This window comes from Python bivittatus, unplaced genomic scaffold (genome assembly GCF_059951505.1).
Source record: "Python bivittatus isolate LINGU-HERP-01145 unplaced genomic scaffold, Pbiv_v1 ctg000020_np1212, whole genome shotgun sequence".
In the NCBI taxonomy this organism is placed as follows: domain Eukaryota; kingdom Metazoa; phylum Chordata; class Lepidosauria; order Squamata; family Pythonidae; genus Python; species Python bivittatus.
In genome coordinates this window covers 96,447,182-96,465,375 of record NW_028277030.1, presented here as the reverse complement: position 1 = coordinate 96,465,375, position 18,194 = coordinate 96,447,182, and the positions used below count along the sequence as shown (strand labels likewise).

The 18,194-nt window shown below is 37.3% G+C and overlaps 1 protein-coding gene across 1 annotated transcript; it reads left to right on the top strand.

Moving 5' to 3' along the window:
- Positions 1 to 5,532: 5,532 nt before the first annotated feature.
- On the top strand, positions 5,533 to 17,468 carry LOC103058955 (sulfotransferase 6B1-like). The gene is made up of 7 exons (XM_007435844.4): positions 5,533 to 5,855; positions 8,989 to 9,107; positions 10,217 to 10,306; positions 11,202 to 11,328; positions 12,811 to 12,905; positions 15,415 to 15,571; positions 17,246 to 17,468. The coding sequence occupies exons 1-7, from the start codon at positions 5,654 to 5,656 to the stop codon at positions 17,374 to 17,376; spliced, it is 921 nt and encodes a 306-aa protein (XP_007435906.1). The 5' UTR covers positions 5,533 to 5,653; the 3' UTR covers positions 17,377 to 17,468.
- Positions 17,469 to 18,194: the final 726 nt, after the last annotated feature.

The window sequence follows — 18,194 nt, the reverse complement described above, 5'->3', positions numbered from 1 at the left end:
CATGCACCTTTGAAAAATTCGCCTCTCCACCATTGCAGTAAGGCAGCCCCACTCACTTCTATTAGAACAGAGGAATTAATTCTTTTATCGTCGTACAGAGGAATGCAATTCATTTAGTCCCAAACAAAGAATATAATCAAAAAGGCCAAGGTCCATGACACTTTCGTACTGAGTTGGACATTTTTATGCTTACCCAAAGAGGCTTGCAGCTTTCTCAGCAAACAAAGGTAAGGACAGGGCTTTACATGTTGGATCTTAATGGAATAATATTTAGACTGAAGTTCACTTGCTCCTTGTTCACTGACTGGATTATATTCCTTGACATTTACCTTTTAGGGGGCAAAATTATCAATTGATTATGAATGATTAGAATAAAAAATTCTACAATCAAACTACATAAAGTAAGCATTGTCAACTTCATGAGTTTCATACTCTATTTTTTGTGTTTTTCTCTATTCAAGAAAGATATCAGGCACTTTTTTTTAGTTAACCTCAGATGATGGGTGGCAAAGACAGGAGTGTTGCAATAATCCACCTGACCCATATTCTTCAGGAAATGATGGTCCTTCCTTCCTGATGAGGAGGAAGAGGTGATGGTCAGCTGGGTGCTGGAAAGGCTTGCAGATGGGAGAAGCCATAGGGTTCCAACCTACTTTGTCCTGTCCATGGAATAGGTAGAATTTGTGAGAATATTTTATGCTCTTGAATTTCAGGTTTCACCTAAATCTTGCTTATAAAATGAATAATATTGGAAACCACTGCACCAGGCAGATGAGTCATGCAGTTAATACATTCATCACAAAGTTGCTTTGGGGTTTTTTGGTGCCTTCGAGTCAGTGTTGACTCCTGGCAACTGCCTGGACTAGTCCCTGCAGTTTTCTTGGCAAGATTTTCAGTAGTGGTTTGCTCTTGCCTTCTTCCTAGGACTGAGAGAATGAGTGGAAAAGACCACTCAGTTGGCTTCATGCCTAAGATAGGACTAGAACTCATAGTCTCCTGGTTTCTAGCCTGGTGCCTTAATGGAGTGCACCAAAGTGGCTCTCCATTACAAACTAGTGTCTCTATGTATTAGTGAAATATAGGAGAAACTCCCATCTGCTCCATTGGTGTGACAGGATATAAATTCCCCATCCAAGGAATGAGTTATTGTTAAAGTCAAAAATTGCTCTTCTTCAGGTGCGCAGGAATAAAGCCAAATTGTTTGCTTATTCACTGTTAAGTAGTATAAATGCACAATGGAAATGGAACAGTACACATAGGTATAAAGTTACCTTATCTTCAACCAATCATACTTTGGAGTCCTTGATGCTCTCTGAGCTTGGTTGCTTGATTGTAGACGTTTCATTGCCTGACTAAGTAACATCATCAGTGCTAGTGAGTGTGGGGTTCAACCCTGAGCTACATATATTCTCTTCTATTGGTACAATCTTGCTTTCTCTGTAAGAGCACAAGAGGGGGGAAATGTTGAAACAGGAACTGCATTGGCTTCTGGGTGCAATTCAAGGTGCTGGTTGTCACTTTTAAAGCCCTTCATGGTTCAGGGTCTGGATATCTGGGACCACCTTCCCTGAATCATATCTGCCCAAAGTGAGCTTTCTTCATGTCCCCTCATTCAATGAGGGGGCAATGGAAAATGCCTTCTCTATCACTGCCCCTCTTCTGAGGAATACCATTCCCTAGATATTCAAATGGTCCCTTCTCTTTTGGCATTTAGGAAGTTGATTAAAACCTGGCTATTCAAACAGACCCTGAGATCTGAATGATTGTTTTTCCCTCAAGTAATCAGAAGTTATTAACTGTGTTTTGCTGATGCTATTTAATGCCTGGGTTTTATGTAGGTGATTTTATTCATTGGGTTCTATGACTCTATATTGTCTTTTGCTTTTATCCCAGTGGGAACTGTACACCATTCAGAGTTCCTTTTGACTGGAGAAGCCTATAGCCCTGCAACTTAATTAAAATCAAAATTAAGTATGTGTTTTTTGTTGACCTCCCACTTTTCTACTCTAGAGCTAACAAAATTTTTAAAAAGCAATAGAAAAGTTATACAATGTAAATGAATACTAAAACGGATTTACCATAAAAATAAGCTGGATAAAATGGATAATCTTACCAGCTTTAGAGGAATTCTTAGGAATGTTTTTGTTCCTGATGTTCATTAATCCTGTCAACCCTTCAAGGAAGGCCATGTCATGGAACAGACACTGAGAATTACTGGAACTCTATGGTTGTAGAGCATAATAAAAGAATCTTGAAAACCTGACAGAGTTTCTCTCTCCCTCCTTATACCAAAAAAGGTCAGGTGGGGCAAACTGGAGTTTCTTCCTCACCCTCTCCTGTCTTTCTGGGCTAAGCTGATGTAAAAGCTGTTGCATAACTTCCTCAAGGTTATTTCCATACTCTTCTACAAATCCTATATTACTTGAAGGCTTCTTGACATGGTGAGGACTGCAGTTGTAAATCGAGCAAATTTCCTGGAATAACAAATGCTTTACCAGTTTGATACATGTTATGTTTCTTTGCCCAAGCTAATTAACACTCAAAAGAGTCTTATTAATGTAATAGAATTTTGTAATTTTGTGGCACAATCCTATACATTGCTACTGAAAGTAAATCCAGTCAAGTTCAATCAGTCTTATTACCAATTGTGTATTTGATAGGGTGGAGTGTATTTATGTTTTCAGAGGGCCAGCTCACAGTGTATCTTGCAATAATACCACAATGTGTTGATGATGATGATGATAATGATTTATATCCCACTTTTTCTCCAGGAGCTTGAGGTGGCTCCTTTCATATTATCCGTAGGTTTAGTTGTGAGAAAACAACTGGCCCAATGTCACTCTGTGAGTTTCCATGGCTGGAAATGGACTGGGATGTTATATCCACAGTCCTAGTCCAGCGCCTTTTTTTGCGGGTGGAAGGGGAACAAAGCAAAAACGTTGAGCCTTTATTTTAGGAGTAATTTCTGAGAGAAACAAGAGGCACACAATATAAGTGAGACAAAAGCTATTGTGTCTGAATTCCTTTTTAACACTACAAAGGAAGGCTTAAGCAGCAGAGGGATTCCATCAGCTTCAAAGGGGGAATGGGAAGATGATCATGATTCTCTTGGTACTGTACTGTCAATCCCATGTGGCTGATAAAACTAAGGAAACGAGCAATATGGATTCCAGGAAGGTAGCTTTCATGTCAGCCTGGGGTAAATACCAATTCTTGAAAAAATTAAGAGAAATGTTTCAGCCTCAGAGCAAGTTAATTGAGGCAAAGTCTCTTTGAAATGTTTTTTCTCACATCTCTTAGCAGATGAATTGAGATGCCTCTGCTGAGATATACCTTCAAAATCTCTTTACTCACTTTCCTACAGTCTCTCACAGATAAAGAACAACTATGTGGCTCCACCACTCATCTCAAATTAGGAAATCAGAGCGATATATTATGAAGCTGTATTCAAAATTGGCATGATTGTTAAAGGCAAGATACACAAATTGCTGCTTGTTTTTATTTGTGTTTCAATTTTGTCACAACCTGTCAAGGAAATTGTTATCTTGATGTTTGAATTTTCTTCCCAATGAATCATAACATGGCAGAATACAGAATTTAAAAAGAAACAGACACCCCCCTCATACAAACGTCTGCTTAATATGAAACATATTAATTCAGCTCATACTAAGGTCTTTTAGGAAAACATTGAATGTTGGATTTGAAAACATGTTACTGCCAAGTTGTCTTAATGCCCTAATTTTCTCCATTCCCTCTGCCTCCTCTTATACCAAACAGAATCAAAGTGAAGTTATCTTGAGTCTCTTTCTCATACCCTCTCCATTCCCAGGTTATTTTCCCTGAATGAATCTTGCATTCCTTCATTAAAGTTTTTTTCTGTACCCCTCTACAGTTCTAAACAGAACTGAAATATGTAAATGTGAACATTTATATGTAGTGGTAAAAGACTACTAGCTATAACAAGCTTAGTGGACTCCTTAGAATAGATTGGGGGGAGGGGGTATAGGGGATTTCCCCTCTTGCTAAGTGTGATTGTAATCTCTTTGAGAAGCAACAATTTATATGTAATATGACTTTTTCTGCAAAGTTTATTATAGGTCCTACCTGGAAGTAAGTTCCTTGAGGTCAGTGAGATTTACTGTAATTCCGAAGAAACACGCAGTTGGGATGGAGATGGAACTCTTATCCCAGGATTTTAATTTTCTTAAAAAACACATGCAAGCTATCATTTTACTTGATCCCCTTCAATACAATTGAGAACAATGTGAGATGGAGGCTTTCATCAGCATCAGCGTATATGAGTGGCACTGTCAAAATAACAGCAACAGTATCTAGGTTTTACTGGGTGGCTGGTGCCATAAAGGATTCATTTACTTCCATAGCTATAAAAAGATTACAGAAAATGATAAAATACTGATTACACAGGTACTTTATTTCCTATACTTCACTTTGTACAGGGGAGTAATAGTTATCACTGGGTGATGTAATCATGCTGTAGTTTTTTAGTCTGTACATATTTCTAAATAATTGGCTTTGAGGAAATATTATGCAGTGTTTAAAGTGTTTCTTCAACCTTTCCTGGGCTGAGTGCTGAATCATGGCAATTTGCATCAAGAGTAGGACTGAATCTCTACCTCATTTACTGTTAACCTGAATGATGCAACATAAAGAAAATGGGAAGTACTTGCTGAATCAGTGACCATAAGACAAAGGCCTTGCATTAGTTTGCAACTGTTGCTGGAGATATGTTTTATTCTAGTTTTATATTGCTGCCACTTTTAAAAAACAAATTACCTGGAAAGAAACCCCACTGAGCTGGTGTATATATTGTGTTGTATGTGCAAGTACAGCCCTAATTCTCATCTATAAATGCAAATTCTGAAACGACATCTATAGTCATTTTTTAAAAAATTATGATTATATGGATGGGGGATGTTACTGGCATACATAGCTGTAATTCTAAACAGTTTTATGTATTAATGTATTTCAGAGAGATTATACTCTGTCTTCAACTCAAAAAAACTAAGCTTGCTCCCACACACAAACTCATACTGTATATTTTCAGGGAAAATCTACTAAATTACTGGGGTATAAGGCTCATTGAATACTGTGATTTACAATCAAACAAACATGTATAACATTGTGCTACAACTCCCCACCCCCCCTATCTAAACTCACTGTGTATTTTTTATATTGTGCTACATACTCACTTTCAGAAGCAAGTACACAATCTTTTAACAATTGTGTTACTGAGTTGACAGAAAAAAACAAAGCAGAAAAAACTCCCATCTAGTCCTTTCATTAAAGAGGGAAGGAACCTTTTAACCAATCAGTACAGTTTCAGGCTGCTTTTCTCTGTACTCATTTGGCCTTCTGGCATTGCAATCTCTTTCCCAAATGATTTATTTCTCTCCGAAGAAAGTTCTGTTCTTCCACAGCAGATTAAGTAACTTGTATTCCCAAAGCTGTTACATCATCATCACACACCAGGATATAGCGTGCGAAGGCTGGTGATTCATGATTATTTCCTCCTCAGCAGTTTTTTCTTCATTGAGCAAGAGAAGGAAGGCTTCTGAGAATCTGTTTGCACAAAACTAGAGCTGCCTTTTGAAAGGATTCGAGACAAGGCAGAGAGTGCCCGCAAGAGAAAAGAATGGCTGAAGAAAGTAGCAGTTTCCTGCAAGTAATAAATAAGATTATGGATGAGAATAAAGACAAGAAGGATGTAGAGCTTCTTTTTACTTTCAAAGGAGTCCTGTATCCTAGTAGTCTTTGTAGGGCAGAGACCTTTGAAGCACTGGAAACTTTTGAAACGAGAAAGGATGACATGCTGGTAGTTGCTTATCCAAAATGTGGTGAGTATCTATTCTTCTCTCTTTCTTTTGGAAAGGAAAGAGAAAAGGAAAATTATAGCATTGTTAATTCCGTTTTTTCAAGTTTTATCCCCCACTTTGCTGCTTCTGAGATAATCCCAAGTTTGTTTGCAATATATTAGAACAGACTTCCCCAAACTGACATCCTACAAATATCTTGAGTTGCAACTGTCATCACCCTCAGCTATGTGGTGGGGAGGTAGCAGCTGCAAGTCCAAAGAATCTAGAAAGGGTGAGTTTGGAGAAGGCTGGACAATGGCTGGGTACCAGATGAACCTGCTCAGCTTTTATGATCCTAGAAGTCATGAATAATTTGCATAAGCTGTATGTTATATTCTGATAAAACTTTAAAGAAAACAAAATACTTTTAATTTTGTGTCCAGTCTCAAAAGTAAGTTAAATATGCTTGGGGATGGCATTTTAAAAATTTAGATCCCATGATGAGATGTCTTGTCCTGTTGGCTGATTATCTAGTTTTTGGCTAAGAAGGACCACAGTACACAGATGAAAAAAAAAAAAAAAAGCTGGTCTTCAGACAGGCTGGTCCCTATCCTTTTAAAAACCTCTTCTTGGTTTGAAGCTAGCCATTTTAACTACACCAAACTGAATGCAAAATTTAATTTTTAGAAAAAGAGTATTTACCAGGAAATCATAGTCTATAGTCTAGCAAATATTCCTACCCCAGCTACATCAGGAAAGGACACTTTTCTGTTGGCTGGACATTATAATATGGACATGGTTGGCTGGATACAAGAGTCATATGCAAGAAGGCGGCTGTAGAAATTGGAAAAATAAAGGAAAAGCAACACAGGTTCATACATTTTGTGCCCTAGATCCTGGAACTGGATGAATGACTTACTCTGAATGGGGATACATGTGCATTGAGAAAGCAGGAACCTGGTCTCAGAGTACTCTTGATTGCTCCTTGCCCCTGGAGGTTCAAGCACCTTAGGAGTCCAAAGTGTTCTCAGTTGAACAGCCTGGCCACAGTAATCCAGACTCTGGCCACTGGCCAAAGTCCAATGAAGTAGAACTGCTCCTGTGAATGACACAGAATTTCCAAAGACAGCAAAATGTAGTAACTAGATAACATCCAGAACTCAAGGAAATATTATGGCATTTATAGAAATTCTTGCCTCTCCATGCCTTTGGCTCCTGGGCTTCTTTCAAGAGAAAAAGTGGCATTTTGATATTTTTCTCAGTGGTCCCTCAAAGGATTTATTTATTTGCTGGTCTTCAGACAGGCTGGCCCCAATCCTTTTTAAAACCTCTTCTTGGTTTGAAGCTAGCTATTTTAACTACATCAAACTGAATGCAAAATTTAATTATTTACTTTCTTACATACAACCAGAGAAATCCACACAATGTAAGGATTAATACTGGGAGATAAGGTGCATGTATGCAAGCAATTCCATTTTTTTAATTTTTTTTTTTGCATGAAGTGAAAAGCAAGAGGATTTTTAATACTGCAGACTTGTGGCAGCTCAGGTCAAAGCAATGGTTCTTTGTTTTTGTTCTCAGCATTTCAAATATATTTATTTATTTATATGTCACATTTATATAGCTGCCCATCTCACACCAAGCTACTTTGGGTGGCGTACAACATGAAATAAAATAAGTGAATAAAAACAAGCAATAAAAAGATAAAAAGTTATTAGTTAAATAAAAACAGCATCACAAATTTTAAAAAATAGATTTTAAAATATACAAATTTGGCAGACTTAAGGATGGCTGTAGATCATCTTCAGTCTGCTGTTGCTATTGATGGATTGGGAAGTGGAAGGAATGATGGGGTGAAACTATTACACATGGCCTCCTTTGATACATCTTCTAATATGCTCTGCAAATCTACTCCTCCAATCTTGTACTGAGGTTGACTGAACATTTATCCCAATTGGTGACAAGAGGTCTTCCCAAATTCAGCACCATGTACTTAAAAAAGAATCAACAGAGGTGCTGCCTTGCCTCTGACCCTTAGAGGCCCTATGGAGAAGAGGAGAGGGGAGGAAGAAAAGAAAAGAGAAAAGATGTCATGTTTCATGAAGAGGGTAAGGAAGATATTGAATGCACCAGGAGATAACAATAATAATAAAATTATTATTATTATTATTATTATTATTATTATTATTATTATTATTATTATTTTGTTTTATTTATTTAAATTATTATAAAATAAGAATTTTATTTATGGAGATAGCAGAATAGAAGAGAAAGAACTGGAGAAAATCCCAAAATACAAAGACCTGCAAATAGAAAGAAAATGACTGTAACAAAAGAAAGCAAAGGTAGAACTAATAGTAATTGGCACCTTGGGTGCAATCCCAAAACATCTGGAGTACCCCTTGAAGACCATCGATATTGACAAAATCACCATCAGTCAATTGCAAAAGGCAGCTTTACTTGGAACAGCTTACTTCCTGCGACAATACCTTTAATATTACTAAACAACAGCATCTGCCTATCCCAGGTCCTTGGGAAGGACTTGATAGGTGGACAAAAATGCCAAATCCAGTCTAAACATCTGGGTGACTGTGCAACCAACCATAATTTTATTAAACTGACCCTCAATGACTCAATGAGAAGACAGAATAGCAGCAAAATGGGGATGTATGTGGATGGAGCAATTACAAGAGCATGGATGCCTACAAACCCCAAAAGGGTATCTAACTCAGCCTCCCTCATCTCAAGTTGAGTAGTGCCACTGGTTGAAGTCTAGCTAGCCTCGGCTCCACAAATCAGGATTGCTGCCTGGTTGCCACCTGGAACTTGGAGAGAAAGTGCAAGTCATTATAGATTGGTTGAAACAGCAAACTATGGCTTACCTCAAGGGGGTAACAAGGAAAAAAGAGGAGCAAGAAAAGGATCCCAAAAACCCAAGACTCACTTTCTCTCTACTCATTTATATACATTATAGATTGGCATTATATCCAACTAAGTGTCAACACATAACAAAATCTGCAAGCTAGGGTCTACATTTTCTAATAGTTTCTAACCATGGTCCAATTCTGCTTGGCATGCTTAAACTTCACCAGCTTCAAAAAAACATGTTTGTGCTCTTGGCTATGAGGCTAATGTCTCTGTAATCTAAACGCAGCTTACTTGTTTTCTCTTTCAGGGACCAACTGGGTATTCCAAATTCTACATGAAATGGTAGCTGCAATTCCAAGTAGTAAGGCCTTACCACCACCAAGACCCCTCTTAATGCTTGAATTTGGAGGCCCAGAAAAAGTTCTGGTCAGTATGAATTCAGCCTTTGTCTAGAATAAGGTTAAATGGGCTGGATAATTCAGTCTCCTTCAGCGTATGGCAGCACTAGAGCTGAGCTTAATTGACTGGACTCTGGTGGAATACGAGAGTCCAGGTTTGTAAACTACACTGAAGATTCAAAAAAATGTTCTTGGATAAGGCAATGGAAAATTATTTCTGTTGTGTGCCATGTAAGTCACCAGGAAGCAAACTCAGACTTTTTTAAAATTTTGTTTTTATTTTACAATCTACTACAGCTCTTATATGTTATTGCATGCTTTTGATAGTGTTAGAATCTTTGGATTTGTGAGCCTGTTCTAAAGCAGGGTCAAAGAAAGAGAAAACTTGACAGAGAGATTGAGATACAAATAAGAAAAAACCTTTCAGAGTTATTTTATTTAGATACTCCGTGGATTTTGAGAATGCACTTCTAACCAACAAGCCTGATCTCCAGTCTGATTTTATGTTCTGGTAGGTTTGTAGGATTGCTTGTTACATGCTAAAGAAATATGCAAGTGGAGCTGCCTCCCCAGAGCAGAGGACAGGAGAGGAGATCTGGGTGGCCATTATTACCATCTGCAAAATGAAGAGGTCATGGTTTGTTTAACCATGTTTTTTTGTTAATGTGAACTTGCTGATGCAGTTATGTTTGCAGTAAACTGTACTGGGGATCTCAGGCTAGGAGCAGTTTTTTTCAGGACCACTATATATCTGAATATACAGCAAGTTTCCCTTCTTTGCCTTCATCCCCTCAGACACACAGCGTGTCTCTCTGGGATTATGATTTTCCTTAGGGCCTGAAGAGAGATCATGCTCTTAGTCTTTCTGGCCCAAATTTTATTTTTATGTCTTATGTTTTATCCTCCAGTCTGATTTGAGCCTGGGATTTCTAATAGTGTAACAACCTCTTCAATCCCCTTTCCCTCTCCTTGATGAATTTTTGAACAAATACCTAAATTTTGTAAGGGGTATCCTATCCTTGCAGGACATTTGCAAGTACATGCAACCAACCAGCAAGTGAGCTTATCAGGTGCACATACATATGCGAATGGGGGCATTCATCAACAGAATTTTAGCATCTTTTTGTTTGATTTCAGAAAATGAAAGAACATCCATCTCCCCGTTATTATGTAACTCATCTGCATTATGATAACATTCCCAAATCTTTTCTGGAGAACAAGGTGAAGGTAAGGAACCAGTTTCATTGTGAATACAATAGTCCAACAGTGTTAGCTGGTTGCATATCAGTATGTATTGTAGATACTGAATATTATACATTTCTGAAGGTCCCATAAAATCGTAAGATGATATAGTCAAAAAGTTTAGGTCCCCTATATCCTCAACATAGTTGAGATCAATGTTCCCTGTAATGACTGTGCTGGAGGGTGCTCCTGAATCTGAGGTCCTTTTAGGCAAACCTGTTATAACTTTTGTCCATGAATCAAATCACAGTATGTAATATTTAGGATCTTATCTTTTTCTTCAATATTTATCCAAAGTAACTGAGATTATGGAGACTTATGCAAGTCTCTCCAACCAAAAATGTTACTGAGGCAGAAGTCTACTGTTTTCATTTTCAGCTTCTTGATGTAGCTGTCTTTGTTGCAGTTCAGAAATACCTCTCTAGTCCTACTGGGAGGAAAGGAATGGAAATCTTGCATATTGTGATATAGCAACTTCCCTCTCTGAATTTGCATTTACATCAAAAGTGCATATCCTGAGGCCCCAAGGATCTGTCTGATCCTCTGATACCGTGAACTGTTGCTACCAAACTGTAAAGTTTAATATAGTTACTGGGGCCAAGACAAAAACATTTGATTTCATCTCATTTACATTTAATTAAATTTACAGTTGACTGCAAATCAAATGTTTTCGTCTTGGCCCCATATATAACTTTTTAGGGTGTGATTCTTGGTATGCCACCATTCAAAGGCCAAGTGCAAATTTTGGCATAGAAAACACAACCCTGATTTATGTCTTAGTTTCAATATATAAATACTGCATATCACTCTACTGGATGTTTATACTTCTTTTAAACCACATCTAACTATCATCTATCTATTCATCTATCTATTTAAACAGATGCTGGTGGTATTTCGAAATCCCAAAGATGCAGCTATATCGTACTACCATTTTTACAACAAAAATCCTTTGCTTCCTAATGTCAGTTCCTGGGACAATTTCTTTCAAAAGTTTATGAATGGTGAAGGTATATTATCTTATATATTCCTTTTGGTCTTCTCAAGGCCTGGCATTGTTTCCAAATTGTGCTTAGCCTGAAAATGTTCCAGTTAAATTTGAATCTGGTCCAATCTAGGTGATTGCACAGAAGCATAATTTTTTTCCCCCCTTTAACTCACTGTATCAAGAAATACTGAAGCAAATTAAATATAAGGAATTTCACGCACTGACATACAAAGCCAGTCTTTTATCTGGACTTGAACTTCAAGAAGCTGTCCATTATTTATGTCTTTAGCATATTTCTCACTTCAAGTTAGTTATTCCTGTACATTTTTAATACCAGTAGTGAAACTAATATGTATGACCATATTTAAAATGATACTTTATTTAATTCTTAAAGCATATCAGAAGTGAGTTGGTGCAGCAGTCCTGGTTACATAAATAAAACTATGGATGAGTATATTTGCAATAGACTTATCTGAAGCAGAAAACATTCCAAATATACTTTGTCTATAAATAATACTGTAGAGACCACACCATGTCATAGCTGATGATATACAGTACATCCACGTGTCCCTTCAACAAAATGGGTGACAGCAAAAGAGGTGATTCCAAATTTTTGGCTGCCCTTCTAATTCTTCCTATGATCAGAAAGCAAGAGATCTTATGCTCAGTGATCTGAATAAGTACAGTTAAAGAAGCCCTCATCTTAAAAATTAATGTAATTTATTTATTACTTCAACTTATAGGCAGCTTACAGTCTGGAAATGGAATGGCATATAAATTGAAGTAATATGTGAAATTTAAAGTAAAATAAAATAAAAGGTATCTCCCCATATGTTTCTAACTCTATTTATGAAGGGAATTACTAAGAGTGATCTTCAGATTAATTTTCTAGCCTAAAATGTGATATGCACTGAGCAATATAAAATTATCATACTATTTCACAAGTTTTTGGAGGAACAGAAAGTCCCTTTTTCTTCCTCTCCTTAATGTGACGAAAGAATTCTCACATAGCACAAAACTGATCCAGTAAAAAAGAATATATATATATATCGTTAGAAAATGTCTCTGGGCAGTTTACAGGAAAGATAAATATTAATTAAAAATACAGTGTAACAATTAGTCCTAAATAAATAGTGAATAACTTCCAGGATAATTGATGGCAGCTAAAAATGATTAGGCACGAAGAACGTCATCAGGGTGCCAGCCACCCCCAGCATCAGACTTGTCCCAACAAGATATGATTCAGATTACAGTAATTTATCACTAACTGAATTAGAATGAACTTAGTTAAATGTCATCACTTAATCCTCTTGATTTGCTTATTGTGCAAATCACATTGGGTTGTATCCAAATGTCTCTTATTTAGAATAGACCCAGTGAAATCAGTAGGATTAAAATAGCCATGATAAGCCTGGTTCCAATCTGACACTGGCTATATTTTCCTTGGCTCATATAGAGAACTTAATCACACTGTGAGACAGAGACTGTGTACATTTCATTTCAGTTGCATGGAATTCCTACTTTAAACATGCTGTTGCTTGGGACAAACATATGGATGAAGAAAATATAATGATAATCACCTATGAAGAACTGAAAGAAGTAAGTCTTCTTAGAAGTTAAAATAGTATTTATATCACACATTCATTTTTCTGTAGCCTGCTATGGAGGAAGCCTTCTCCCGCATTCCCCAATATGAGCAACTTCCAGATGTGCGGACTTCAGCAAAGAGGCATCCATGGGGAGGGGCAAGAAGGGAGCAAGTGAAAAAAATGTATATCATAATATCATGATGCAAACCTTGTGACTTGTTTCCAGTGTCAGGATGCAAGTACAAAAAGATGGAGTTTGCACTGTGATATCACTGTACATGCATTACCATTTTTTTCATCATCATGATGGCTAGTTGTGGACACTCACGCTTTAGCTCCCACGATTCTCACCAATGGCCATGCTGGCTGGGGAATCCAGTGATGGATTGGTGGATTGATTTAATAATTTACAGACATAGACCCAAAAGAAATACTGGGATTGAAATCCATGTATCTGGAAACTGACCTGCACTAACCAGTTTTTATCTTGCTTTGCATAATAATACTGTATTTCCAAGCTCTGATTAACATATGCACAACAAATGTTTACCTGGCTTCTTACATGATTTGTTTAGTAACTGAGATATTATTCCTGTGCTTTTTAAAATCCTCCTTTTTATCAGCATTCACTGGAGCAATTAAGGTCATCATTAAGCTATTTGTGTTCTGGTGTTTAAATAAGAACCTTCAGTTTTCTACTATCATCTACTATTTCCCACATATCATGCTCCCATCATCCACATTGTTCAGAGATCTTTGAAAGATCTACCTCCCTGCTTTGCCTGATACTTTTCAAGTGTCTGTCAGTTGTAAGCCCAACCAACAAATGTTAGGCAATGAAGGAGGGCTGAACGGGTGACAGGATGAGGGTCTGTGTAATGAAGTAGGAGAAAGAGATGGCTCACACAGCCTCTGCCCATGTACCTATCACCTGTTGTTCAGGAGCCTGGCAACAGAAGCCTGAACAGGTGAGTAGTGCCAATATGGGCTGAGCCAGTTGTGTTCAGGCTAAGCCAGGTCTCTGAGCTGGAATTGGCTTGGAGACCTGTTAAGTAAATGGGGGAGCCCAGATTAAAAGATCCAGACTTTCCTGTTGTCCCAAATAGAATGGCCCTGGAGGACAGCACCGGCCAGAAGTGGGTGCTGGGCTGATCCCAACCCCTAGGGGGATCACCTGTGACACTAAGAGAATGGTTAATGAAGCATGTCAGATTCTCCCTATAGTAAAACTGCCACAACTTGTTGAATGCTTAAGGGAACAGCGAAGGACGACTTTAAGCTGCCTCAGGTATAGGGTAGAGACACAATGAGGGCAATGTCATGGGTCTAAGAGATTGCAGGGCATGTCTGTGCCATGCTTAGGCACAAGTGGGGAAGGCTCTTATTCTTCTATCCTATGTATCATAGGATGACTGGGAAATGATGTAGATTAGGTTCACATATCATACTTTGTCACTGTTTGCTTAACCATGGTTTCTTGGGTAATATGCTAATCCATATACTATCCTTTATGAATCACAATGGCTAGAATCACTCAACCCCTAAACCACAAACTACACTTTTAGCGCAATGTAAAAATCTAGCCTTGTTCCTTAGTGTTTGATCTCAGTGTTATACTTTGACTTTTCTCCATTGTGTAGCTTCATAATTAATATATAGTGTCTTCTTTTTGTTATTTTGTAACATATTTGATTATCTAATTTAAATATTTTGAAATGAAAATATAAATGGTAATTCTACCATTAAGGGCAATCCTAATTCAGGTTCTATAAACATGCTAATGAGATTGACATAAATGCTAATAATTGGATTTACAAAAATGAAAAATGATATGTAAGTATTTTAATAAATAAATATTAACAGCACAATGTTGTGCATGTGAATCTCAGAAGTAAAACCTTTGCATGATAAACTCTGAAACCTTGAACATGACAATTTTCACATCTGCACATCACTTTCTCTCGTTAATAAGGACATTAATGTAGGACTGTAGATACTTATTTACAGCCTGGCCGGGGAATTCTGGGAGTTGAAGTCCATACTTCTTAAAGTTGCCAACATTGAGACACACTGTTGCAGCTCATCTCATTTTCTTGGGTGTCAAAGCAGTGTACAGATAGTCCTTGCTTAATAACTGTCCTGTTTAGCAACCATTTGAAGATATAGAGTTGAAAATGTAACTTTATGACTGGTCTGCGCATTTATGACCACTGCAGCATTCCTGCAGTCACGTGATTGAGATTTGGGCACTTTGCAACCAGTGGGCATTTATAGTGTCCTGCAGTCATAGTGTCCTGCAGTCACGTAATTTCCATTTGCATGCTTCACAGCTGGTTTCCAACAGAGTCAATGGAGAAGCTGGCAGTAAAATTGCAAGTCGTGGTCACATGATGTCTCCCTTAACGACCGCATCTCTTAGCAATGGAGTTGCTGGTTCCAATTGTTGTTAAGTGAAGACTACTTGTAGTATTTTAAATGCTCCTAGAGGTAAAAAATGATTGATTGCTATTATTTTACAGAACCTTCTGGAAGGAATCAAACAAATAGCTGACTTTTATGAACTTCCTCTGTCTGAAGAGATGATTAAGTCTGTTGCAGACAAGACTACTTTTCAAGCAATGAGCAGCAAATCTCCAGAAACTCTTGGTTCCTTTGCTCCTGTTATTTTCAGAAAAGGTATTATTTTCTTCAGGGTTCAAGACTGCTGTTAAGAAGCTGTTTCTTCAAATAACACAAATGCCCTCTAGTGGAGGCAGTTGTTATTAGAAGCAAAACTAAGATTTATAACATGTTATCTTATCAATATTTTGTGGGCCCAGTTTCAAAGTTCTGTCCTTCTGTTACATTGCAGAATAGAGGGACAGAAACCCTTTAAAAGACACTGCAATGTCTTTTTACTTTTATCACCATATGTAGAATATAAACCTGACTGACCTTCCTTCCTTCCTTCCTTCCTTCCTTCCTTCCTTCCTTCCTTCCTTCCTTCCTTCCTTCCTTCCTTCCTTCCCCTCCCATCTCCCCTAGAGCGTGACTGTGGGCAGCTCACAATTAAAATCAAACATCAAAGATAGTTAGAAATACAAATATCTATGGCACTTACTTAAAAATACCTACCCATCCCCCCCCTCTCCAATTCCTGATTTAGCCTCATAACCATTTGGTTTCCAACGGATCCTATAGGCAGCCCCATGTAACCAACTTTAGAAGTTGGAATGATAGCAGTGGGCAAGTCACAGTTCTCCAGGAGGAACTATGGTTGTTACACAAATGAATGCCTGTCTGTGGATGATTTCCTGGGCTTGATCCACCAGAATGGTTAATTCCTGTATTTAAAAAAAAATGGGTGGGCCTGGGTACAATGCTCATGGAGATCTGGGAGGGCAGCAGAGGTCACATCCAGATGGGCTGGGAATCTGGAGGCAGAGAGAATGATCTGGAGTTGGTCCATGGGCAAGCTTTATGCAAAAGCAACCCATTAGCAAAGCTGAGGAGCAACTTTTCCAAGTTCATGTCCAACAAATGTAGTGTGAATACAATTTGCAACCAGCATAACTATGCTCCCCACATACTTGGAGTATATAAAAAAATATATTAAAAAAAGTTCAAGTGAGGAAGATAGATGGCTCTGTAGTTAGCATCCCAAAGAAAACCCAGGCTAGAGCAATTTTATCTTCTTTCTTTTATATTGGTCATTTGGTAACACATACTACACTTAATTAGGTCAACTACAAACCTAGCAAACACATTTGCAAAATTTCTGAAGCACTGTAAATTTTAAAATTGGTTTTGTGTGTGTGTGTGCTTAAGATATTGTGTGAATTTGGTTAATTTATAGCTCAGTATATTCTGCAGACTTAATACATGTTATTTCAGTAATTAGGATTATGTTGTATGAATATAACAACATAAATCCCATGGATGTTGTAGCTCCTCCCCAAATAGGTAATCCACCAAGGGCCAGAATAAGATCAGTCATTCTTCTACCTTGTCTGAAAAAGATGTTTCCATATAAAGTTTTTTTTAAAAAAAATGGATAGTAATATAGACGTGATGTAAGTATATAAACAATAGCACAATAGCATAGTAAATATTTTATATGCTTTTTACTAGGAGATAATCCACTTATCACCTTACTTAGTTTATTCTCAAGTGTCTTAGGCTATAAAGCATTACTATCTAGAAAACCCATTAAATTCCACAGTTCTTATTTTTGAGTACTGTAGACTTGCATAGGAATACATTATAAACCATATAAATTATGCATGTTTCCATATTCCAAAGATCTTTCAGAATGTTGAACTCTTATAGATGAAGACATAAATAATTGTTTTTTTCATTGGTCCTGTACAGGTGAAGTGGGCGATTGGAAAACTTTGTTCACTGAAGCCCAGAGCAAAGAAATGGATGCAAAATTTGAAGCATGTTTAGCTGGGACTAAACTGGGTGCAAAACTAAAATATGATAAATATTGCAAATTTTAAAATTTGTACTTTTGAAATAATGGCTTTTAGTCACTTAAATATGCATTTTCTAAATGAGAAATTAAATGGTGTAAAATAATAAAATAATATATATATATTAAAAGGATTTTTTTTTTGGTTTTGCTTTAAGTTTACTCAATCTAATTTTTAACTTTCAAATAGGAAACAGGGTTTGGAAATTAGCATGTAAATGCTGTGAAAGTTATTACAAAATTGTCTTTTATATTTTTAATAACTGTCATACTTCAAAGACACAACAATTTTATCCCTTTTGAAGCAGCATTTACCTGCCTTTCATGCAGAATTGTAATCCACAAACACTTTTGTCATATCTAACTCTGCCAAGAGTTAGAGGTTCAACAGATTCTTGTCTTCTCTTGCTGACATTTTCATTTGTCAGAAAATACTGTAGAAGAAAAAACAAGGGGCTCTGCTATTATAGATCTAATCTTTACCAACAGGGAGGGATTGGTTGAAGAGGAGGCACCTTGGGGAGAAGTGTTCATAGTATCCTTGAATTCATTATATCCGAAAGAGGCACAGCTCAAAAGAGTCAGCCCTGCATACAAGACTTCAGAAAAGAGGATTCTAATGAACTCAGCTGGAAGATAGGCTGGATTTAATCCTTAAGGAGCAAAGGGTCCAGGAAGAATGGGAAAATCTATGAAATGAGATACTGAAGGCACAGTAAGATAAGCATGCCCCATTTAGCAGAGAGGGAAAATACTAATTTAACAGACAAATGATTATAAGTTCCCGCTTATAATATTTTGCTCCATGCTGTATTAGCTCTTCTCCTTTAATTGTAATCTTTAGTT